At 44.2% G+C, this 24,849-nt stretch overlaps 1 protein-coding gene across 4 annotated transcripts in view; it reads left to right on the forward strand.

Moving 5' to 3' along the window:
- The window catches only part of WDTC1 (WD and tetratricopeptide repeats 1), a 64,350-nt gene that overhangs the window by 30,695 nt on the left and 8,806 nt on the right, over positions 1–24,849 (forward strand). For all 4 annotated transcript variants that reach the window (XM_027864833.1, XM_027864832.1, XM_027864834.1 and 1 more), the window contains 9 exons: positions 6,255–6,301; positions 7,277–7,388; positions 9,342–9,529; positions 12,279–12,461; positions 13,422–13,516; positions 14,515–14,630; positions 16,157–16,232; positions 16,799–16,895; positions 19,682–19,855. In XM_027864833.1, the coding sequence (XP_027720634.1) occupies positions 6,255–6,301; positions 7,277–7,388; positions 9,342–9,529; positions 12,279–12,461; positions 13,422–13,516; positions 14,515–14,630; positions 16,157–16,232; positions 16,799–16,895; positions 19,682–19,855 (1,088 nt within the window). The remainder of the gene's footprint in view (positions 1–6,254; positions 6,302–7,276; positions 7,389–9,341; positions 9,530–12,278; positions 12,462–13,421; positions 13,517–14,514; positions 14,631–16,156; positions 16,233–16,798; positions 16,896–19,681; positions 19,856–24,849) is intronic.

A 24,849-nucleotide genomic window follows, 5' to 3' on the forward strand; every position in this document is an offset into this window, starting at 1 on the left:
TCTAAAGTCTGTTTTGCTTCTGACCACTGCCTTCTTTAATCCCTCTTATCTTCTTCCTCTCCTACTTCCCTATTGGATAAGATAAATTTCTTTTACCAATTGAGTATGTATGTGTATTTTCCCTCTCTGAACCAATTTAAATATGAGTGAGGTTCAAGGGTTGTTTACTCCACACCTAACCATTTTCCCCTTCCTTGCAAAAGCTCTTCCTTGCCTGCCTCTTTTATGTGAGATAATTTCTCCCATTATACCTCTTCCTTCCTCCTTCTCCCAGGTCATCCCACTTTCTTGCCTATCCATTTTTTTTTTTACACCATCCCAACATAATCTACCTACTTCTACACCTTCTTTATGTGTAGACTCCTTCTAATTGCCCTTATAATGATAAAGTTCTTAGAAGATAACATGTATCTACCTCAATAAAGAAGAGAAAAAACAGATTAATGAATTTGGCATGCAATTAAAAAAACTGGAAAAAGAACAAATTAAAAATCCCCAATTAAATACCAAATTGGAAATTTTGAAAATTAAAGGAGAGATTAATAAAATTGAAATTAAGAAAACCGTTGAACTAATAAATAGAATCAGAATGGGTTTATGGAAAAAAAAACAACAACAAGAAAATAGATAAACAAGAAAACCAAACTACTAGTATCAGAAATGAAAAAGGTGAATTCACTACCAATGAAGAGGAAATTAAGACAGTTGTTAGGAGCTGTTTTGCCCAGTTACATGCCAATAATTTGACAATCTAAATGAAATGGATGAATATCTACAAAAATATAAGTTACTCAGATTAACAGAAGAAGAAATAAAATACTTAAATAACCCGGTCTTCGAAAAAAAATTAAACAGACCATCAGTCAACTTCTTAAGAAAAAATCCCTAGGACCGGATGGATTCACAAGCAAATTCTACCAGATGTTTAAAGAACAATTAATCCCAATACTATATAAACTATTTGGGAGAATAGGTGAAGAAGGAATCTTACCAAATTCCTTTTTCGACATAAATATGGTTCTGATACCCAAACCAGGAAGAGCCAAAACAGAAAAAGAAAATTATAGACTAGTTTCCCTAATGAATATTGATGCAAAAATTTTAAATAAAATACTAACAAAGATATTACAGAAGTATATCATAAGGATCATACATTATGACCAGGTGGGATTTATACCAAAATACAGGGCTGGTTCAATATTAGAAAAATTATCAGCATAATTGACCATATCAATAAGAAAACTAACAGAAATCATATGATTATCTCAATAGACGCAGAAAAAGCCTTTGACAAAACACGGCACCCATTCCTATTAAAAACACCGGAGAGCATAGGAATAAAAGGTGCTTTATCTTAAAATAACAAGTAATATTTATCTAAAACCATCAGCAAGCATTATCTGTAATGGGGATAAGCTAGAAGCCTTCCCAATATAATCAGGGGTGAAGCAAGGATGCCAATTATTACTTCTGTTGTTCAATATTGTATGAGAAATATTAGCTATAGCAATAAGAGAAGAAAAAGAAATTAATTAGAATAGGCAGTGAGGAAACAAAACTATCATTTTTTTCAGATTATATGATGTTATACTTAGAAAATCCTAGAGAATCAACTAAAAAACTACTTGAAATTATTAACAACTTTAGCAAAGTTGTAGAATACAAAATAAACCCATACAAATCATCAGCATTTCTATATATTACCAACAAAGTCCAGCAGCAGGAGATAGAAAGAGAAATTTCGTTTAAAATAACTGTAGACAATATAAAATACTTGAGAGTCTGCTTGCCAGGACAAACCCAGGAATTGTATGAACACAAGTATAAAATACTTTTCACACAAATAAAGTCAGATCTCAACAATTGGAAAAGTATTAATTGTTCGTGGGTGGACTGAACCATTATAATAAAGAGGACAATTCTACCTAAATTAATCTATTCAGTGCCATACCAAACCATCAAAAAATTATCTTATAGAAGTAGGAAAAATAATAATTCATTTGAAAGAACAAAAGCTCAAGAATATCAGTGAAAAACATGCAAAAGAAGGTGGTCTAGCCATATCTCAAACTATATTATAAAGTGGCAATTATCAAAATTATCTGGTACTGGCTAAGAAATAGAGTATGGTAGATCAGTGGAATAGATTAGGTACAAATTACATTATGGTAAATGACTATAGTAATCTAGTATGTGATAAACCCAAAGATCCAAGCTTTTGGAACAGAAACTCATTATTTGACAAAAAGTGCTAGGAAAACTGGAAAACAGTATGGCAGAAACTAGGTATAGACCAACATCTCACACTGCACACCAAGATATGGTCAAAATGGGTTTATGATTTATACTTAGAGGGTGATACCATAAGCAAATTAAGAGAGCATGGAATAGTTTATCTGTCAGATTTGTGGATAAGGGAAGGATTTAGGACCAAAGAAGATATGAAGAGCATTACAAAATGTAAAATAGATTATTTTGATTACATAAAATTAAGAAGTTTTTGCACAAACAAAACCAATGCCACCAAAATTATAAGAAAAACACGAAACGGGTGGGGGTGGGAATTTGCAATAAGTATGTCTGATAAAGGCCTCATTTCTCAAATATATAGAGTTGAGTCAAATTTATAAAAATATAAGTCATTCCTCAATTGATAAATGGTCAAAGGATATGAATAGGCAGTTTTCAAAGAAATCAATGCTGTCTATAGCCATATGAAAAAATGTTCTAAATCACTATTGATTAGAGAAATGCAAATCATATTAGCTAATATGACAGAAAAGGAAAATGTTTGATGTTGGAGGAGATGTGGGAAAAGTGAGACTATTGGTGGTTATGAAGTGATCCAACCATTCTGGAGAGCAATTTAGAAATATACCCACTGGGCTATAAAACTGCATACCCTTTGATCTAGCAGTACTACTACTAGGTCTGTGTCCCAAAAAGGGAAAAGGACCTATTGGTACAAAAATATTTATAGCAGCTCTTTTTGTGGTGGCTATGAATTGGAAATCAAAAGGATGCCCATCAATTGGGGAATGGCTAAACAAGCTGTGGTATATTAGTGTAATGAAATATTATGGTGCTATAAGAAATGACAAGCAGGATGATTTCAGAAAAACCTGGAAAGACTTACATGAACTGATACATAGTGAAGTGAACAGAACCAGGAGAACATTGTACACAGTAACAGCACTATTGTTCGATGAAGAACCGTGAATGACTTAGCTATTCTCAGCAATACAGTGATCTAAGAGAATCCCAAAGGTCTAATAATGAAGCGTACTATCTGCCTCTAGAGAGAGAACTGATTTTGATTGGATATAGACTGAAGCATGCTATTTTTCACTTTCTTTTTTTTTTCTTTTATTTGAATCTTCTTGTACAAAATGACTAATGTGGAAATGTTTTCTATAATTGCACATGTGTAACCTATATCTGCTTACCATCTCAGAGAGGGGAGGGGGAAGAAGGAAGGGATAGAATTTGGGATTCAAAACTTTAAATAAAAATGTTTTTAAAAATTGAAAAAAAAAGACACCTTAAAAATAATTTTGAAATATAATAAAAATACTAATACCTTCCATCCCCCCAAAAAAGAAGATATGTGTATCATCTTCCCATTTAGAAAGGCAAATAATTTAACTTGTTGAGTCCCTTATGATTTCTCTTTCATGTTTGCCTTTTTATGCTTCTCTTGTGCGTTGTATTTAAAAGTCAAATTTTCTATTCAGCTCTGGTCTTTTCATCAGGAATGCTTAAAAGTCCTGTTTCATTCAGTGTCCATTTTTTTTCCCCTTGAAGGATTCTACCCAGTTTTGCTGGGTAGGTTGTTCTTGGTTGTAATCCCAGTTCTTTCACCTTCCAGAATATTATATTCCAATTCCTCTACTCCTTTAATGTGGTAGCTGCTAAATCTTGTGTGATCCTGATTGTGGCTTCATGGTGTTTGAATGATTTCTGTCTGGCTGCTTGAAGTATTTTCTCTTTGACCTGGGCACTCTGAAATTTGGCTGTAATATTCCTAGGTGTTTTCATTTTGAGATCTCCTTCAGATGTGACTGGTGGATTTTTTTCAATTTCTATTTTACCCTCTGGCTCTAGGATATCAGTGTGGTTTTCCATGATCATTTTTTGAAATATGATGTCTAGACTCTTTTTTTAATTCATGATTTTGAGGTAGTTTTATTGTTTCTTGATATCTCATTGAGTCATTAGCTTCCATTTGCCCAATTCTAATTTTTAAGGAATTATTTTCTTCAGTGAACTTTTGTACCTCTTTTTCTATTTGGCCAGTTCTGTTTTTTTAAGCTATTAATTTCTTCAGTATTTTTTTTTCTGCCTCTTTTTTGCCAAGCTGTTAATTGTCTTCATAATTTTCTTCATTTGTTTTCATTTTTTTGCCTAATTTTTCCTCTCTAACTCTGAGTTTGAAAATAATTTTTTAGCTCTTCCAGGAATTCTTGTTGGACTTGTGTCCAATTCACATTTTTCATTGAGAGTTTCCTTGTGACTGTTGACGTCATTGTCTTCTTCTGAGTTCGTGTCTTGATCTTCCCTGTCACTGTAGTAGCTTTTTATGGTCAGGTTCTTTTTTTGTTGTTTGTTCATTTTTCTGGCCTATTTCTTGATTTTGAACTTTATGTTAATGTTGGGCTCTCTTCCTGGTGTTGGGGGGGTTGAGAGGGGCATTGCCCCAAGCTTTAGGCTTTGTCACACTGCTGTTTTCAAAGCTAGTTCTGGGGGCATTAAAGTTTTCAGTGTCTACAAGGTGGTATGAACTGGGGAGAGGTGTGGTCACTGCTCTCGTGGTTTGAACTCTGGTCCTTACCCAGGAAGGGCCCCTGATTTCATTTGGAATTGCAATTGATACAGTTCCTCAGGTCCCTGATCCCTTGGGACCAGAAATGATACTGCCTCTGAAGACTTCTGGTCCATCTTAACCAAAAGTGCTCCTCTCCTCGCTTGAACTATGACCCAGAAGTTCATATAAGCAGTGGAATTGCCAGTGTCTGGTCCTCCATCTAGTTTTAGCATAAGGGTACCCTGATGTTTTTCTGACCAGTTTCCAGGTCCCCTTGCTGCTGGGTTGAGGGCTCCCAAAGCTGCTGCTGTTTCTGTCACCATCACCTATTCCCTCCATGGAACTTTAGCCCCACATCATCGGGTGCTTATCGGATATTTCAAACTGGACATCTCTAAAACATCTTAAACTCACCATGTCAAAAACTGAACTCATTATCTTTCCTCACAAACCCTACTCTCTTCTGAACTTGCCCATTTCTGTTGAAAGCACCACCATCTTTTGAATTTCCCAGGTTCATAACCTCAGCATTAGCCTAAACAACTCATTTTCCCATGTATCCAATCAGTTCCAACTCTTGTCATTTCTACCTTTGCAACACCTCTTCCATCTGACCCCTTTTTTCTGCTCACACAGCTGCTACTATAGTTTAGACCTTCATCATCTGTTTTCAGGATTATTGCAACACCCTCCTAATTGGTCTTCCTTTACTCTAGTCCATCTTAAGTAACTTTCCTTAAGTGTAGCCCTGCCTAGGTGATTCCCCTAGTCAGTCTGCTCTAGTGGCTTGCTATTGCTTTTCAAAAGAAATATAAACTGGTCTGTTTAGCTTTTAAAGCCCTGTACAGTCTAGCCCCAGTCTATCAATCCGGCCTCATTGAACATTGTTCCCCATCTCACTCTCAGCTGTGTGGCCAAACTGGCCTTCTCTGTGTTCTTCACATGACACTATCTCTACTCTTCATGCCTTAACCCTGGCTGTCTCCTATATCTGGAATGCCATTCCTCCTTAATTTCACCTTAAAAAGTCCCTTTCTTCCTTTAACATGCTGTTCTTCTGCATGCCATCTTTCCCAGTCCCCCCAACTGCTTGTGCCCTTTCTCCCAAACTACCTTGTATTTAACTAATTTGTACATATTTGTATTTATTCACCTTATTTATGACATGTACATATGTATAGCTATACACACCTTCCTGTGAGAATGTCAGTTCCACAAAATAAGGATTGTTTCATTCTTCATGCCGGTATCTTTTTTGCCCAGCACAGTGCCCTGGAATGAGGAGGCTCTTGATAAGTCTTTGTGGAGCCACTCTTGGGCAGAATCCACCCCTGGCCCACACTACCCCAAGAGCCCAATCCCCTGAACAATCTGTGTGTGAGAGTATTCCACAAGAACTGGTGTCACTGACTCTTCTTCCCTTTCCTTCCTCTTTGCCTCCCTCCATCAGGGTCACTCAGGATGTGTAAACTGCCTGGAATGGAATGAGAAAGGAGAGTGAGTATCAGCCCTTGGGTTCCCCAGGAGATGGCACTGAGGCTGAGAGGAGCAGGGTTGGCCTGAGCTTGAGAGGCTTCTTTCTAGAGACCTCTTAGACCTGTCTCTTAGTGGACTGAAGAGGCAGCAGGAATTGGAGCCAGAGCTTTTTCTCAATTCCCCACCTTTACTTGAAAGTATTATTTTCCCTTCTTGTTTTCTGGCCACCTGATAAATAGTTTCCTTTAGTCCCTTAGTCCCCTAAACCAGCGATTCCCTAACCCAGGTTTTTTGACAGCATATCACAGTTCTTTCTTTTTTTTTTAATGTTTTTGATGCTTTCTTTCATTACATCAGTCATTTCTGGAGGGGGAAAACAAATGAACAAATTTCCCCCTTTCAAGATTGAGCGTTCCTTTGTATCACAGTATTTCAAAAACTAGCATGAAATTCCCAAAATTATACTTTACTTTGTGGTTTTAAAAAATGCTCACGTGATACCTAGCCCTCTAGCCATAAGCCTCTCTAGGAGCAAAGATAGCTCTTGAAGCCTTTCTAGCTTATTATAGGTCCTTAAAAATTTTGCTCTGCTAGCAAAGTAAAAAACTTTCAGTCTTTTCTGTGTTATGATAGGGCATAGAAAGAGGACTTCAGTGGAGCAAAAACACAAGCTAATATTTTAAAAGTTTATAGCATATAGTCGGCTATGGGGTGTCATGACGTTAGACCAACAATAACCCTTTTAATAATCCTTTTAAAAGGATGGGCATTTCTAGCACAGCCTTATGTCCAAGCCAAGGAAAGCTAGGGAGTCATGAGAAGAGAAAGGCTACCTAGAAGCCGGGAATATTGGGAAAGTAAAAGCACCAAAGAACCCTCAGAGACAGGCCCTCTAGAGATCCACAGCTGTGGATCTCTAGAGAAATGGCAAGACTCGTTGCTTTCTGGGACTGAGTGCCGTGAAGGACTCAGCCCGTCTCCTGCTCTGATCTCCAGTTTGCTAGCGTCTGGCTCCGATGACCAGCACACCATCGTGTGGGATCCCTTGCACCACAAGAAGCTCCTCTCCATGCATACGGGGCACACAGCCAACATCTTCTCTGTCAAGGTGAGTGGAGGCTGGAGAGGCATTGGGAAGAAAGGGAAGGAGTGTGGTTGATGACTGAGCGTGTTCCAGTCTTTTGAGGACACTGGTGTGATACTGGTTGTCTTTTTAAAAGCTTGGGTCTCAAGCCCCCAAATTATGTTCTTTGTCAACCGGCTGCATCCAGATTGGAGAACTCAAAACCTCTTTAGGGCCAGTCAGACATGAGAATCCTAGAATATCAGAGCTGAAAGGAGCCTTAGAGCTCATCTGCTTCAGCCACCTCGTTTTAAAGGGGAGGAGAATGAAACACAGTGAGGTTAAGTGAGTCGCCAGCATGGTTGGCTAGTAGATATTGGAGCTAGGAGTCAAACCCAAGTCTTCTGACTTCAAATTCAGTGTTCTTTTCGCTCTGCTTGTGCTGCCTTGTGCATAATCTTAGAGCTAGAAGGAACCATAGGCTTGTAGTCCAACCTTATCATTTTACGCATGAAGAACTGAGACCCTGAGAAAGGAGATGCCTTGTCCAAGGTCACATGACTTGCGATACAAATGCCACCCTGGATGTGTTCATGTCTGTTTTCCTGGGCCCTGGTCAGTTGCCATGGGACCTCACTTCTCCAATGTCTCTTGACCCCAGACTTCTTTTTCAAAACAAGGGAAATAGTTTTTACAGTGTGCTTTTATTTTTGCAGCTTGCTTTGAGTTAAGTAGGACCCTCTGAGAGACAATGGCATTGCTGAATTGCCTTAATGGTTGGATGACAGAGGGCACATCCTGTGCCCAGGCAGGTTGAAAGCCATTTCTCAGGCTCTGCAGTCTGAGAAAAGGTTCTAGGCAAGCTATGCCTTCTGCATCCCACCCAGACTATAGTAGGAGTCTGTTGTAGAGATGATAAGACCACAAGTGCATGCAGTGCCAGCACTCACCTCCTGCTTATCTTGACCATGGATCAGTGTTTCCCACTTCAGATCATGCTGAATCCTTTCTGCCAAAGCTGCTGATAATCCCTAAATACCGGTGAATTGGTTTTGGATGGCTGTCACATAGTCAACAAACATTTATTAAGTGCCTACTTTGGGAAGGGCAGATGGAGAGAAGGGATCATTAGTGCAGGAATGGCTTCTTTTCAGTTGTGTGGCTTTGTGTGTGTGAGAGCAGAATGATGCACAGACAGCCTGCAGAAAAATCCCTGAACATCATCCTTTTTTCCAGCTAGCTCACGTTTCTGTAGCTCTTCTGTAGGTGGCTAATCAGGGGCTTTTCCTCACCACAACCCCATGGAGTAAGTCATAGTACCATAGCTCCCATGTCTGCAGTGCCCTACAGTTCATAAAGTGCTTCCCTCACAGCCCTGGGAGGAATTATTAACAAGTCTTATCTCCATTTTACAAATGAGAAAGCTCAGCCTCAGAGACATTAAGGGCTTTGCCTTAGCAATGCTGCCAGTAAATGGCTGGTGTGGTCTCAGATGGAGCCCTTTTGATCCTGGGTCCAGTGCTTTCTGCCATAGCAAGCAGACATTAGGTTAGTTCTTGTACGGATGTCTCCAAAGTTCTTACTTGGGGAAGAGGACCTGTCTGAATGAAAGAATTAGGTGCATGGGTCTACAGACTCAGGATTATTCCCCTACACCCAATGAGAGAAGTCAAACTCTGACAGATGAGTAAAGAGGGAAGAGTTCTGTATTCTAGCTCCTGTTTCTGATGAAAGCTCCAGGGCTGGCATCTGGGGATTGTAAATTCCTTGAAGGCAAAGACTGTTTTGTTTTGCTTTTGTCTTTGTACTCCCCAACACTTAGCACGATTGGCTGGCATACAGCAGGTGCTTGATAAATACTTTTTGATTGGTTGATTGATTGGGAAAGAGAATCCTTTTGTCTAAAGAAGAAAAGTTGAGAAGTCGAATAGCTACCGGAGTCGAAACTGACTTTTCCCCTTCTCCACCACCACCCACAACAATATTTGCCCACACTAGTTTCTGCCTCATGCTGGGGATCGGATCTTGATCACGGGAGCAGCTGATTCTAAAGTACACGTGCATGACCTGACTGTGAAAGAGACGATCCATATGTTTGGAGACCACACAAACCGGGTGAAGCGCATCGCCACGGCCCCGATGTGGCCCAACACCTTCTGGAGCGCTGCAGAGGATGGGCTCATCCGGTAAGCGTCCCAGCCCAGTCTTTATGCCAGGCTCTGTTTCAGGCCTGGCCAGCCCTTCAGGCATGTACTCAGGCCCCATTTTGCTGCCCGTTGCAGAAGTCTGTTTCTTTTCTAAAACACATCTAAATGTGTTTGGAGCAGCAAGACGAATCAGTAAGGATTTCCTAAAATGGCCAACCAGTTACTATTCTGTGCCTAGCCCTGTCCTAAGTGCTGTGGCCAAGGGAGGGAGGAAAGGTTGTCCAAGAGAAGTATAAGATGTTTACCCTCAATCAGAAAGAAGACAAGACATGAAGATGTGTGAACCAATTAGCAAATGATATAAAACAAATCTTCCTAATGCAGGTCCTTGTTTTGACCCACTTGTACTCTTATAATCTCCTCATAGGTTCTCCCTTTTCCAATCCATCCTTCACAACAATGCCAGAATAATCTTCTATTTTTATAGATCTGGCCATGCTACTCCTGCTCAGAAATCTTCAGTTGATCCAAGGTTCCTATTGAATAAAGTTCAAATTCTTGAGCTTAGTATTCAAGGCCTCTCATGATCTGGTGCTACATTCTCTTTCTGTCATCTTTACTCCTTCCCATGTACTCTGCCCTCTAGCCAATCTGGACTCCTCATCACTCCCTGTGTGTCCTCACTACCCGCCATGCGCCCCAGCCCTGTGATTTTCCTCATGTTGTTCCCTTTGCCAGGAATACCTTTCTCTCTCCGCCTTGCCACATCTGTTGAATTCTTACCCATCCTTTAAAACTGAACCCCGATGCCTCCTCTGTGAAGCCTTTCCTGACTGTGACCTTTTCCCTCCTTGAACTTCACATAGTTCTTGGTTTGTTCACCCTCTGTGCACTTCTGTATGTAACATTTTGTATTTTAGTTATGTGTGTGTATCTTCATACTAGACTACAGGTTCCATAAGGGTAGGGATGGGCTTGTCTAGGCTTTTCATCTCTCCCAGCACGTCGCCCTGTCCTGTCAATACAATAGGCACTTAATAAATGTTTGAATTAATTTGAATCATAGTTCAGTCATTCAGCAAGCATTAATCGATTATGAAGCATGTACAGAGCATTTCAGGAGATAAACAACAAGGAATGTTATCCTCCCACTTAAAGAACATGGTGGCAGGCACAGTAAAATTGGATAAGCACCAGAAGGGAGTACAGAAGGGATTCGCAAGTCTAGGAGAGGGAGGGAAGCAGGGAGAAGAGTGAGAAGAGGCTTCACAGGGCGACTGGAAACACCTGGGGATATGTCCGGGGAGTCTGGCCAGAACAGGGCATGTGAAGGGGAATGGCGACATCGCACTGTACAGGGAGGCTGGGAACAAGGCGAGGAGGGCCTCGAATGCCAGACAAACAGATTTGTACTTTGTTCCATTGGCAGCAGGTTTAGGGGCAGGGGAATAACGTGGTATTATAGAACATAGAGCTGAAAGGACCTCGCCCTCAAGATTAGTTAGTAATGCATTAGAACAGCTTATCTGGCAGTCTGGAGTGGAGGAATTGGAGCAGGAGTTGGTTGGAAGCAGGCGAAAAGTAACATGGGCCTAAACTCTAGCAGGAGCAATGGAAGTACAAAGCGTAGAAGAGGAGTTGCCAAGACTTGGCCATTAGACATGGAGAAAAATGGGAGAGTCAGAGATGACTCCAAAGATCTTTAAGCCTGTTTGCTTGGAAGGCTGGTGTATGCCACTCATAGGAATGGGTAGTCAGGAATAAGAGTCGGTTTGAAAGGCTTAAATTAGTTTAGTCTTGGAGGTGTTGAGTTTGAAATACTGGTGGGGTATCCAATTGGATACATTCAGCAGGCAAACAGAGCTTTGATTCTTAAGCTTTGGAGAGAGACTGGAGTTAAAAATACAGATTCGGGGATAGCTGCATAGATCGTGGTTGAAGGCCACACACGAGAATTAGATCAGAGAAAGAGAGAACATCTGTGCAGACCAGTGGCATAGGAACCCTTGGAGGAAAGTTCCCATAAGAAAGGCCTGGTCAACAGTGACAGTCGCTGCAGAGGGGTCACGGTCATCAAGGACTAAGCACAGTTCAGTGGATTTGATGATTGGAAGTCATTGGTAACCTCAGAAAGAGTTGTTTCAGTAGAGTGGTGGGAATGGAAACCAGATAGCAATAGTAAAGTAAAGGCAACGGAAGTATCAAAGTTTAGTAGTGAGAGAGGAAGTAGAGGGGAGGTGGTTAGAGAGGTTGTGGCAGAGGAGCCTGCAGGTGGGTGTGTGTAGGCAAATGAAGGACTAAAGCAGATGACTGTAAAGATGTGTGGGGGGGAGAGAGATGAGGGAAGTACCAGGCTCCAGATATTACTGGAGAGGGTGCATCTGGGACACAGGTGCAAGGTGAGTTGGGTGAGGAGGCACAGGCTCCAGCTCTCCTTGGGAGGCAGGAGGAAAGAGAGAGGACAAGTGAAGATGCTGAGCACTTCTGAGGAGTGGAATAGAAGAGCTGAGAAAAGCTGACACTGGAGGCTTGGTCCTGGGGGGGCCTGAAGGAAGATGGGAAAGATTTAAAACAGTCACCATTTCACAGTGAATGTGTTTACTTTCATATGAAAATCCCCACTTATCGGTACAGTTTCTGGTACAGTGAGGCCCCTCAGGCTCTTCCCTCTTTGAAATCTCATGGTGTCAGCTTCTACCCCGAGGTGATACCTAGAGTCCACAGAAGGCTTAGTCTCTCTGCTGCTCTCCACAATGGCTTACATCTTCCCAACTCTTCTGTCCTGCAGTCAGTATGACCTTCGAGAGAATAGTAAACACTCAGAGGTGCTGATCGACCTGACCGAGTATTGTGGCCAGCTGGTGGAGGCCAAATGCCTCACAGTCAACCCCCAAGACAACAACTGCCTGGCGGTAGGGGCCAGTGGACCCTTTGTGCGGCTCTATGATATCCGAATGATCCACAATCACAGGTATGGCCCTCTGGCCCACTAACCCCACCAGAGCCAAGGGCACTGCCACCAGCCATCTTCCTCTCCTTCAGGCCCCACCCCTTCTTACTTGGTGGCTGTTTTAAGCTGTGAAGGGAACTGCCTTCTGTTCCATCTCCCAAACCTTCTGGAGGCCCCAGAAGGGCTCCCTGGTGGTATCTGAACTCCCTCGGGGACCCTAAAGCAGAACCCTTAAAGTGGTTTTAGGCTTTCCAGGTTCACTCTAGAACCTGTTGGAGATCTCAGGGTGGTTGCTGGCTTCACTGGTGCAGATTAAAGCCCATCTATCCCTTGTCCTGGACCACACCCCTCTAGACTGCTCCCTAAATGCTCCACAAGGGTCCTTTATGTTCTTTTCATACCTTGGGGGGTAGCCAGGCAGTGCTTGCTAGCTAGCCATCCATTGTCTCACTTCCCATACGTGACCTGCCCCCTTCCTTTTTCAGCTGTCTGCACCCTAGAATGGTGCTAGATCACTTCCCATTTGCAAATTGTTAGCAGGCACCACTATTAGTCTTTCTATTGCCCTTTGAGTTTTCTGATACTGTGATGATCTGTGATTCACAGCATCAGTGGAAATACCCTAGGCTTGCTTGGGAGGAGGGAGGAGTTTTACATGATATTTTCAGTGCCTCATGGAGCAGTCTTCCTCCCCTCCCCTTCCCCGTGGGTAGGCATGAACCATGCACCAGCAGCAGAGGGCACCTTACTGGGTAAATAGGGAAGACATTATATGACCTGATGAGGAAAGATGCCACCTGCCATGTCATTCAATTCATCAAGTATTTATTAAGCACCTACCATATACAAAGCACTGTGCCGGGGACAAAAAGACAAAATGAAAAACCATCTCTTGATGCCATGCCACAGACTGTCTGATTTCATCTTGTAATACCACCCTTAGGTGGCGATTCTTAATTTTATGGTTCCCTCTCCTGGCAGAAAAAGCATGAAGCAAGGCCCTTCAGCTGGTGTGCACACGTTCTGTGACCGGCGGAAGCCCCTCCCTGACGGTGCTGCCCAGTACTACGTGGCAGGTAAGACTGTCCAACCACAGCCCCTGGAGAACCTCCTCATTAGGTCCAGGCTGACTCTTTGGGGAGGGTGGGAAGTACAACTGACTGGGGGAAATACCACCATCATCTAGGGACAGAGGGCTATTGGGCCTTTGGCGCCTTTTCTGTAGGGTAGAATGAACTGGTAGCTTATGGAAAGAGCCTCGGGTCTTCTGGGCCTCAGCTCTGCTCTTCAGCAACCAGCTCCAAGCCTCGTCTCTGGCCACAGCTCCCCATACTCAACTGACTGAAGAGTCAAGTTATTTCATTCTAGGCCTTAGGTAATCTCCAAGATCCCTTTCAATGTTAACGATAGTGATCTAGAGAGTTACTCTTATTATGTGGCCTTATTCATCTGTCTATACCATTATGGACAAACTGGGGTGCCAAGGACCCTGTTGCCAGAAAAGCTGCCTAGTCTGATGATGAAGCAGCTATAGGGAGAAATGATAGGCAAGGAGTGGGAGGTTAGACAGCTCAGGTTGAGAACCCTGCCGTTAACTGGTTGAGTGACTTTTAAGGAAACAAATTAAGGAGACAGCCTGCTTATTGGTCAGTGATATGGCTGAGAGATCATAATCTCCCTTCTTATTAACCCACAAGTGTTTTGTTAGGATCAAATGAAGTGATGTGTGTCAAGGTGCTTTGAAAAGCGCTTCATGTTAAAGCATTAGGAGAGAGAGCACAGAAATGGTGTCTGGACTTGGAGGGAGAATCCCCAATACCTGCAGGAAAGAGAAGTGGGCAAAGGGACTTGCCCCTTTCCTTCCTTTCTCTAGCCAGTCTTCATGTCTGTAATTGTGTTGAAAAAGAATGAATGCCATAGACTTGACTGTGATGCATCTCTGACACCGTGTGTGAGTCTCTGCTTCTTCATTCACAAGATCTGACGCTGGGCTAGTGGGTGTGAGAGGAGGTTGGCGGGTGAGTGAGGTTGGAACGGAGACCTTACATCCCAGTGGTTGGCCTGTCCCTCACAGGGCACTTACCAGTGAAGCTGCCGGACTACAATAACCGCCTTCGAGTGCTGGTTGCTACCTACGTCACCTTCAGTCCCAATGGCACCGAGCTGTTGGTCAACATGGGAGGGGAACAGGTAGGCCCTTTAGTGGGAAATAGCTGAGCCTTGCACGTAGCCCTGTGTCCAGCTTGGTTACCACAAAGGATGTTAGGATAGAATGGAGAAAACAGTCTTGACTTCATAGCCAGAGGTCCCCAGGGAATGGGGGTTCTGTTCCTCACTCATTTTGTTTAAAAAATAAAAGGTCGAACCCGACCTGCAGAGGTAAATGAGAAACAGGACCTGCTCGCTGTACCAAGCAAAAGGGCAAGAAAGTGGGCATGGGGCCATAGTGTTGGGGTCAGGGCCTTGCCTAGCTGGCATCCCTTTTCTCTGGGACGGGGAAATCTGAAGGGGAAACAGGTGGTGACTTTCTGTCATCTGGTTAGATGGGTACTAGAAGGAACGAGTCTTCAAAAAGGTAGTGCTCCTGTATCCCCCGTGTTATTTTAGAAGTGCCAGGATGGCAAGAATATGGTCTTCCATATCTTTGTGTGTCCTCTAGAACTAAGCACTATGTTCTTCACACAGGGTTTTAAGAAAGAGCCATAGTTTAGTGTCCTCAGAACCTCTAAAGAGCTTTGGGCCAAATTTATCGTATGCTTATTGAGCATTCACTTCATATTAGATCCATTTTAATCGAACTGTAGGATGGGGATAACAGTTCTTGTACTACCCACCTGTCAAGATTATTTAATCTGTTAGGCAAGCATTTTATAACCCTTAAATGGGCATGAAGCATTTCATTATTTATTGCCTTTTAATATCATTAATCCCTAACTCTGTCCCTTGTGGCTGTGTGACTAGGCACATCACTTCCCCACTCTGGACCTAATTGCATGTTCTCTGAAATGATGGAGTTGGAGTTGATGGTCTCTAAGCCCCCTTCCAGCCCTAAGATACTGTGATCCCAAATGAGTCAATATATAAAGGGTTCAGGCCCTCAGAAGAGGGGAGGACAGGGGAGAGGGGGGAAGGACACTGCAGGCTGGAGGAGCTGGGGAGGGCTTTCTAGGTGCACTAAGCCTTCTGACCCAGAGAGTAACAGGTAGGATGGGTTCTGGTTGGGAGTCAGGAGAGTACACTGGGAAGATGGCAGAATTCATGGAGCCGTATCCCACAGACTTCAAGCCTTGTTTCCCTCTGCTGTGAAATGAAGAGAAATACTGTCTGTAGTAACCTCTTCTCAGAGATTAGTCTTGTAAAGATCACAATGAAAGAATTCCATGAAGCCCTTTGTAAACCTTAAAGAGCTGTATGCATTTCAGCTCTTAATAACTCTTCATGTCTTTTAATATGAATTGGCTGAATATTCCTCAGAGAGCTCTTGTTCTGGAACTGCCTAGTGCCCTAATAGATCCTCGTCTGGCAAGGCCTTGAGTACCGTTTGTTGTGAATCCTCCCTGCCATCTATTTGGCATCTACTGTAACCTAGCTTTTTAGGATACATCCCTGAAGAGGGTGGAGTCTTTGCTGCCCGTTAATGACAGTGAGGCAGTTTCATGGCCTCTATCTGTCTGTCTGTCTTCTCTCTCTCTCTCTCTCTCTCTCTCTCTCTCTAGGTCTATTTGTTCGACCTGACGTACAAGCAGAGACCATATACCTTTCTCCTGCCAAGGAAATGTCACTCATCAGGGGGTGAGTGTGGGAATGGGAGGGCCCAGGTTCCCGACACTACCTTCTCTTCCCCATCAAGTCAGAATGGAGGTGTCAGAGACTGACACCCTTTACTGTCAGGCTGATCCCATGGGTCCAGATGTCGGTCCTTTATAAAGACATTGCTAGATGACTTGTCAGTGTTTTTCTTCCCTCCAGTTCAGCTCCACATTCATTTTATTACCACTGTTCCCCCTCCCCAACTACTAGGCTGGGCTTATACCCCCTGGACAGCCAGCATAGGTCATGTTGAACTTCCTTGGATATTGATAGGGGGCCTTGTCAGTAGTAGCCTTTTCCTCCAACCTTCCCCCATTGTGGAACCTCTCCTTTGGAACAGTGCTCTATGCACCTTCCCATTTCTCCTGGCGTGGCTGGGAGAATCTCTAAGCCTATTTTGTCCACTAGTCAATAAACTTTCCCTTTAAGTACCCAGTGCCTATCATCAGCAGGTCCTGCCTGGCTTTGGGTGGGAGTGGAAGCAACATCATCCATGCCTAGAATTTAAGCTGTCTCTTTCTCCTTTCTTCTTCCCCCACACCCATCAGAGGTCCAGAATGGCAAGATGTCCACCAATGGCATGTCCAACGGGCTCCACCTGCACAGCAATGGCTTTCGATTGTCAGAAGGCAGAGCACACGTAAGGTAATGTCAGCTTTCAGGCTGCAGTAACTCTCCTGAATTGTGATGTATCCCATCAGATGACTTGGCACCATTCACCGTTTTCCCAGAGAGGGAGGGAAAGGATATGGATCTGCTGTATAGGCAAGAGAGGGCCAGCAAAGCCATGGGTATGGAACGGTTTGTGGGTGGAGAAGCTGCTTTGTTTCTTCTGCCTGGTCAGGCCTCTGGGAATAAGGAATGTGTCAAATCATGCCCTCCCAGGCTTGCATCAGCAAGGGCTGAGGCCCCAGAGTTCACTGTGCCCTCACCCTCTCCTGTCTTGATTTCCCCCCTTTGCTCTCTCCCCTGTAGTCTCCCAAGTTTCCGGTAAGGATAGGATGAATAGGAACCATTTCCAACACACAGAAAGTGGAGGGGAGAGATAATGTAATAGGGGGAGAAATTGTCATTTGGGAATTGTCTTGGGAGGTAGGTATGACATTTTCTGGCTCCTTAGGGCCTGGAGGGCAAGAAACCTTGACCAGGGAGTTGGAACTTTACAGCTCATGAAGTGTTATGAGTCTCCAACTCACCTCTGCATAGCTTTGATAAGTATAACTAGATGTCTTTGTGTTGTAGAGGGAGGGAGATGACTCAAGAGGCTCCCTTCACATCCATCGAATCTAGGATCAAAAAATTTGGTTCAGTTTGACAGACATTATTCAGCCCCTGCTTTTATGTCAAGGTTCCCAAAGATCTCAACAGGCATTGGGCCAAATCTAACGAGATGAAATTCAACAGTGATACATATGAAGTCTAACTCTTGAGCTCCAAAAATTAGCTTCAAGAACAAGACGGGGTTCAAATCCTGCTGCAGACATTTGACACTTAACACTTAACTAGCTGTGCGACCTTGTACAAGTCACTTAACCCCGATTGCCTAGCCAAAAAAAAGAAAGAAAGAAAAAGAAAAAAGAACAAAACGGGGGTAAAGGGGGCAGCTAGGTGGTGCAGTGGATAGCGCACTGGCCCTGGAGTCAGGAGGACCTGAGTTCAAATCTGGCCTCAGACACATAACACTTGCTAGCTTTGTGACCCTGGGCAAGTCACTTAACCCCAATTGCCTCACCTGAAAAAAAAAAAAGAGAGAGAGAACAAGACGGGGAAGGCAGGATTAGGAAACAGTTTGTCTGAAAAAGAGCTGGCGATTTTAGTGGACTGCAATCTCCATAGGCATCAGCAGTGTGTTGTGGCAGCCAACTGGTCTAATGCTGTTTGGCTCTACCTGGAGAGAAGCAGTGATTTCAGAGACAGAGCAGTGATCATCCCTATGGCCCCTGCCCCAGTCAGAGCAAATCTGAAGGGTTGAATTTATTTCTGGCAGCTACAGCTTAAGAAGACTTGGCATCTGGGAGCGTCCAGAGGGGCGGCAGTGAGGACCAGGTGAAAGAGCTGGGAAGATTTAACCTGCAGAAAAGACTCAGGGGAGCAGGATGGCTGTCTTTCATGTGGAAGGAGGAAGTAGATGTGTTCTGTTTGTTCTCAGAGCAGTGGGGGAGGAGCTTCCCGGAGGCACAGTCAGGCTGAATGTTGGAAGGATGTAGGAAAACCTTTCCAATAGGGAGACTGTCCAGAAGCGGAATGGGGGGACTGCCTTGGGAGACTGTGACTTCCTCATTTAGAGCGCTCAATGACCACTCGTCTAGTCCGTTAGAATGGAGAGTCCATGTAGGTTTGGGTTGAACTAGATGACTGCTGAGGCACCTTTCAGCCCTGAAATAGGGTTCTTTGATGTACAGGGCCCTGTGATAAGCATTTGGATGACAGAGGAAAGAAGGTGAACACACACGTTTTCCGAGGAGCTTATGATCTTGTTGAGGGATAAGGTGTGTATGTTTTCAAAGTGAATACGTGCACAGGAGTCAAAGAGTTTGACCAGAGAATCAAGTTGATAAATACTACTTTTATGTGGATACATCAAATAAGGCTTCTTGAAGGAGGTGGCATCTCAACTATGTGCTGGTAGAGGCTATCGGGGGTCAGAGTTGGAAGGGTAGAGGACAAGAGGGGCCAGGATAAGGTGAGCAAAAGTGACGAGTCAAATGTGACTCAAGAGTATGTAAAGGGGGAGTGGGGTTAAGTGAATTTGGAAAAGAAGGCCATGGAAAGCCTGTGTGGAGTTCATTCCAGAGAGTAGAGAGCCAATAAAAGGGTGGCAGAGTGTGCAGGACTTATGGGAACAGCAAGAGACTGGAGGCAGGAAGGTTGTTTAGGAAGTTATTGCAGTAGCTGAGCATCAGCTCAGGAGGGCTTGAGCAGGAGACAAGGAGGGACAAAGATGAGATGAGTGGGAGAGGTCACATGAGCAGGGCTTGGTGACCAGCTGGATGTGGAAGGTGGGAGACAAAAGAGGGAGGCTTTGAGCTGGGCTGATCAGGTGGTGGTGGCATCTCCACAAATGGACAAGCCAGGGTACGAGGCAAGCTTCGGAGAGGAAGACGTGAGCTTGAGTTTTCAGTCATCCAGGTATAGATTCTTAGCAGACAGTTGGAAGTATGAGACTGGGACTCAGGGGAAGGAATTACCTGGAGCTTTCCTGCCACAGCCCATTCTGTTCTTTTGTCTGCCGTCTCAGCTGCATCTCTCTGGAGCAGGAGCCCTTCTCAATGAGGTTTAAGGAAGGGGTGGCCTAGTTCCCTAGCCAGCACCATATGCTTGGCTTGGTCTGCGCTGTTCCAACATTCAAGGTTGCTCCTCCTGCCTGGCCCAGGTGCCTTGTCCCTTGCTGTCCTACCTTAATTTTCTCCCGTTTTACCTCTTCTCTGTAGTCCCCAAGCAGAGCTGCCTCCATCCCTAGAGCGAGTAAAGCAGCAGGCCAATGAGGCTTTTGCCTGCCAGCAGTGGACTCAAGCCATCCAGCTTTACAGCAAAGCTGTGCAGAAGGCCCCCCACAACGCGATGCTCTACGGGAACCGAGCTGCTGCCTACATGAAGCGCAAGTGGTAAGTGAACCCCACCAGTCTGGCTATCGGACAGCAGGACAGGGGTACCTGGGCATCCTTGGGCTTAGATGTGGTATCTAGCCAACCTGGCTCCTCATCCCAGAAAGACCAGCTAGAGCCAAGCTGAACTCATCCCTGGGTCACTTTGGACAAGTCACTACCTTTCTCTGAGCCTCTATTTCTAGTTCTAGAGGATTTCTGAAGTCTCTTCCAGGTTGGGTCTTCGTCATTTCCCCTGTCTGAGTCTTAGTTACCTTATTTGTAAAGCAGGGATAATAATCTTGGCACTAGCTTTCTTCTAGGGTCACTGAGGAAAGAAACTGTAAGCACTCTAGTGTCAGCTGCTGTTAGTAGGGCTTTCTCACTGTTTTCCACAGACCAGCTTAGCAAAATTCACAATCCTTCCCAAATTGACCACCAGGGGATGAATTTTTCAGCAACTTATGAAGCCCTTCTAAGTCATAGAGGGATTATGGTCCACATGAGTGAGAATCACAGATGTTTGAGGCATCAAAGTCTGGGCTGGGGGTTGTACCCTGTCCCTGGGAACCTTGGCTTTCCCCAGGAAGGAGAAGATGCAAAAGAATCCCCACCCATGACACAGAGCCTATGGCCATGTCACCTGAGTTCCACATTAGTACTGAACCACCTCTAGTCCACCTCTAGACAAGCACCGCTTGTCACTGATTCAGCAGAAGAGTTCAGGGACTTCCCTGAAACCAAGTGTGGACGAGGGGCAATAATTACAAAAGGTGTAGTACAGATACGAGGCAAAGAAATTTGGTGAAGCCATTAGTGTCCGTCTAGAGAGAGATCCTGCAGCTTTTTTGGTCTTTGATGCTTTTCATCTAAACAAGGAGTCCTAGAGATACAGAGCCTGTTGTGAGCTTCAGCTCCTCCTCAAGGGCTAGCAGTTAGACTTTGAAAGGTCCTCTCTCTCACTTTGCCCATCAAGCGAGATGATATTTGCTTCTCACAGTGCCTGGCACATAGTAGGTGCTATATATAAATGCTTATTCTTTTCCTTCCCATCACATCCTTGTGGGCTGACAGGCCTTCTTTTTCCTGGGAATGGGACAGTTGGTTCTCCATCCATTTCTGTTCTTTCTGACAGCTACCTGGGCCAGAGAATGCCCAGGCTGAAAAAAACCAGTAAATGCCCAATACTGGAAACCCTTCAGCACACAAGTCCTCCATGGTTATCAGTCCAGCTTTATACCTGCCCTGGGGCATTGTTGTGTCCCTTTCTAGTTGTTATGTTGCCTGGAGTTAGAAAGAATTTCCATTGGGATCTTTGGGGTCCATCTGAATTGTTTTTATCCTTCCTGCTGCTGGTGGTGTGCCCTGATAGCTCTGGCCAGGAGGTGGTGATGGTTAGTTTCCAGTTCCCTCACCCTTCATATTACAAGATGTGCTCCATCTTGTTCGTGACCTTCCTAAAATGCGCAGAGAGCAGAGCTTGCTTCTGGACAGTCACCGTCCTGTGCTCGCTTCTCTCCAGCATAGATTTCCTCCACGGTTGCTGTTGAGGCTTACATACCCAACAGGCCCCACGGCTTGCAGCGCTCTCGGCATGGTCTCTGGGCTGACTCGTGATCAGCTTTGGGAGGGGCACCTTGCAGACAGTAATTGGATTTTGGTGCTGCAGTGGTTCCTGCGTCACTCCCACTTGTTCTGGTGTCTGCTGGATCACGATGGATTCTCAGCTTCTGCATGACTGCACCCCCTCCCCTTCCACCCCATTTATTGTCGGTCTATCCTAGTCACAGTGTGGCAGCTTCAGAGGTCTGATAACCCACACACCACACGCTTTTGCTCCTGCCTTAAGGCTGAGTCTTGAAGCTAGGAAATTCCATAGGAACTCGGAGCAGTTCTTCCTTATTAGCCATTGACCTAGTGTGTGTTTAGGCCAAAAGCAGAGAGGCCTATCCGTGAGCTTCACCTGTGCCAGCCACTGCTGCCTGGAGTCTCTGAATATTCTCATCTAGCCTCGATTGTCCTGGTTGGTATTAGCCTTTTTTTGTACTACAGGTAGACCCCGATTAGTGTGAATGAGGAATCCCCTGAAGTGGCGAAGAAATTTATTCACATTTGCACTGCACATTTCCACTAGTCTGGAACCAGTTTCAGATAGTTCTTACTTTAAGTGGACTGTTGTGCAGACTTCTACATAAAGTCATTTTTTTTACATAATGTGAACTTGCCTGCAGATGTAGGGAAGAGAGGCAGGAAGGGGACCTTGCCCCCATAGAGGGAGGGGGCTGGCACACAGTTCAAGGACACATGGGGGCCCTGGACAGAGAAGTGAGAGCAGGAGGAGGAACATGTGGGGGCCAGGGATAGCCGTGTTCGGGCCTAACTGAAACTGAGAGGGAGAGCGCACAAGGGGCAGACCTGTGGGGTCTGGGGGAACAGGACACAGCCACCACTGGGAGAGGACCGGTGATGCCTGGGGCCAGACAGCAGTCAGGGAGGTGGCGCAGGACAAATGTCTCTCTTGCTGGAGGTCTCAAGTCCAGCGCCGATCTAGTGGCAGTGTGCAGTCTCTCTCTGTGTGTCAGTTCTTCTACTTTTACTTGGAGGGGGTCTTTGTGGGGTGGGGGGGGACGGTAAGCCACAGACCAGAGAGAGAGAGAGATCACAGTAGTGTACTGTCAAGTTAACAAAGGTGTTTTTTTGGAATGCACATTTCTTCCACAATTCTTTACGTAAAGTTGAATTTGCGTAATGCAGATTTATATAAAGCAAGAACTGTCTGTATCATATTTTACATGATTATAATTTCGGATAGTCTGATTTCAAATACATGCATCCACTTCAGGGGATTCATTATTTGCACCAATTACAACTACAGCTTGTTGTATTCTTGATAAATGAGCAATCAATCAGCATGTGTTTATTAGCACTTACTATGTGCCAGACACTGCACTAATGACTGGGGATTAAAAAAAGAAAAAACAACCCACTGTTCCCGTCCTCAAGGAGCTTACATCCTAGTGGGGAAAATAGCATGAATCGTAGAATACACAGAGGGGATTAGATTGTGGAGTTCTTTAAATTCCAAGCAGAGGACTTTATATTTGATCCTGAAGGTAATATTTGCTTATTGAGTAGGGAGATGACATGGTCAGGCCTACACTGTAGGAGATCACTTGGCAACCACGTGGAGGATGAAGCAGAGTGGGGAGAGATATGGCAGGGAGGCCAGTTAGATGGTGATTGCTGCTAACTGACTGGTACTTGGGTGGTGGCTGTGTGAGTAGAGAGTGAGTGGAGGAATGGATAAAGAGAGCTGTCTTGAAGGTAGAAAGGACAGGACTTGGCAATAGTTTCACTGTGAGATGAGAATCAGGAATAGAGACTAACACTGAGATTGTGAACCTGGCTGACTGGGGCAGTGGAGGGGAGGTGCCCTCAACAGTAATAGGAAAGTTGAGGAGAGGAGAGAGCTTGGGGGGAATAACGAGTTCTCTTTTGGACATGGTGAGTCTGAGATGCCTGTGGAACATCTGGTTCGAGTTGTCTAAAAGACAAGTGGTGATTTAAGACTATAACTCAGGAAAAATTAGTATAGAGGAAGAAATGAAAAGGGCACAGGCCAGAGCCTTGGTTAGCAGATAAAGAGCCAGCAAAGGAGGATGAGAGAGGAGTGGTCAGACAGGTGGGAGAAGAGCCGGGAGAGACCGGTGTCCTACAGACCTTGAGAGAAGAGTGTCCAAGGGGAGATGGTGACCAATAGTGTCAGACTAGAGAAATCCGGAAGAATAAGAATTTTGAGGGAATGTCATTAGATTTGGCAGTTAAGAGATCATTGGTACCATTGGGGAAGGCAGATTCAATTGAATGATGGAATCAGAAGCCACATTGCAGAGGGTTTTCTAGGAGAGAAAGTATAGGCACCAAGTGTAATGGTGTTCTTAAGTTTAGCTAAAAAGGGCAAGACATGTGTTGGATGATACGATCAGATCAAGCAAGTGTTTTTTATGAATGGAAAAAGATTCAGATTGACAAAATTGGAAAAAAAATGAAAAATGAAATGCTGGAAGGAATATGGGAAACTAGATACGCTGTTGGGGGAGCTAGTGGTTCACCCATTCTGGAAAGCAATTTGTAACTGCCCAAAATAAGTTATTAAACTGTGCATATCTGTTGACCCAGTCATACCATTATTAGCTCTATCTCAAAGAGACCAAGAATGAGGAAAAGGACCCACATGTACAAAAAAATCTTCTAACAGCTCTTTTTGTGGTAGTAAAGAATTGGAAACTGAGGGGATGCCCATCAGCTGGAGAATGACTGAACAAGTTATGGCATATTGACATGATGGATTACTATTGGATTGTAAGAAATGATAAAATAAGGGGCAGCTAGGTGGTACAGCGGATAGAGCACCGGCTCTGAAGTCAAGAAGACCTGAGTTCAAATCCAGCCTCAGACACATAACACTTAACTAGCTGTGTGACCCTGGGCAAGTCACTTAACCCCCATTGCCTTAAAAAAAAAATGATAAAATAATGGCCTCAGAGAAACCTGGGAAGACTTGTATGAACTGATGCAGAGTGAGCATGACCAGGAGAACAATTTCTACAGTGACAATGGTATTATAAAGACAAAGAACTTTGAAAGACTTAAGGACTGTGATCAATTCCAGAGGACTAGTAATGAAACATGCAGTAAAGAAACACCTTTCTGAGAGCTGATGGAGTGGAGATTGAAGCATAGTTTTTGGACATGGCCAATGAAGGAATTTGTTTTGTTCAACTACATGTGTTTTGTTTTTTGTTTTTAGAAGGTCCTTATCTTTTATTTATTTTTTATGGTAATTTTTATTTATTTATTTTTGTTTTCAACATTTACTTCCACAAGATTTTGAGTTCCAAATTTTCACCCCATCTCACCCCTCCCCCCACCCCAAGATGGCATGCATTCTGAATACCCCTTCCCCTAGTCTGCCTTCCCTTCTGTCTCCCCACCCCAATCCCCTTCCCCTTCAG

The sequence above is a fragment of the Vombatus ursinus genome, unplaced genomic scaffold (assembly GCF_900497805.2).
Source record: "Vombatus ursinus unplaced genomic scaffold, bare-nosed wombat genome assembly UNPS02014777.1, whole genome shotgun sequence".
In the NCBI taxonomy this organism is placed as follows: Eukaryota; Metazoa; Chordata; class Mammalia; order Diprotodontia; family Vombatidae; genus Vombatus; species Vombatus ursinus.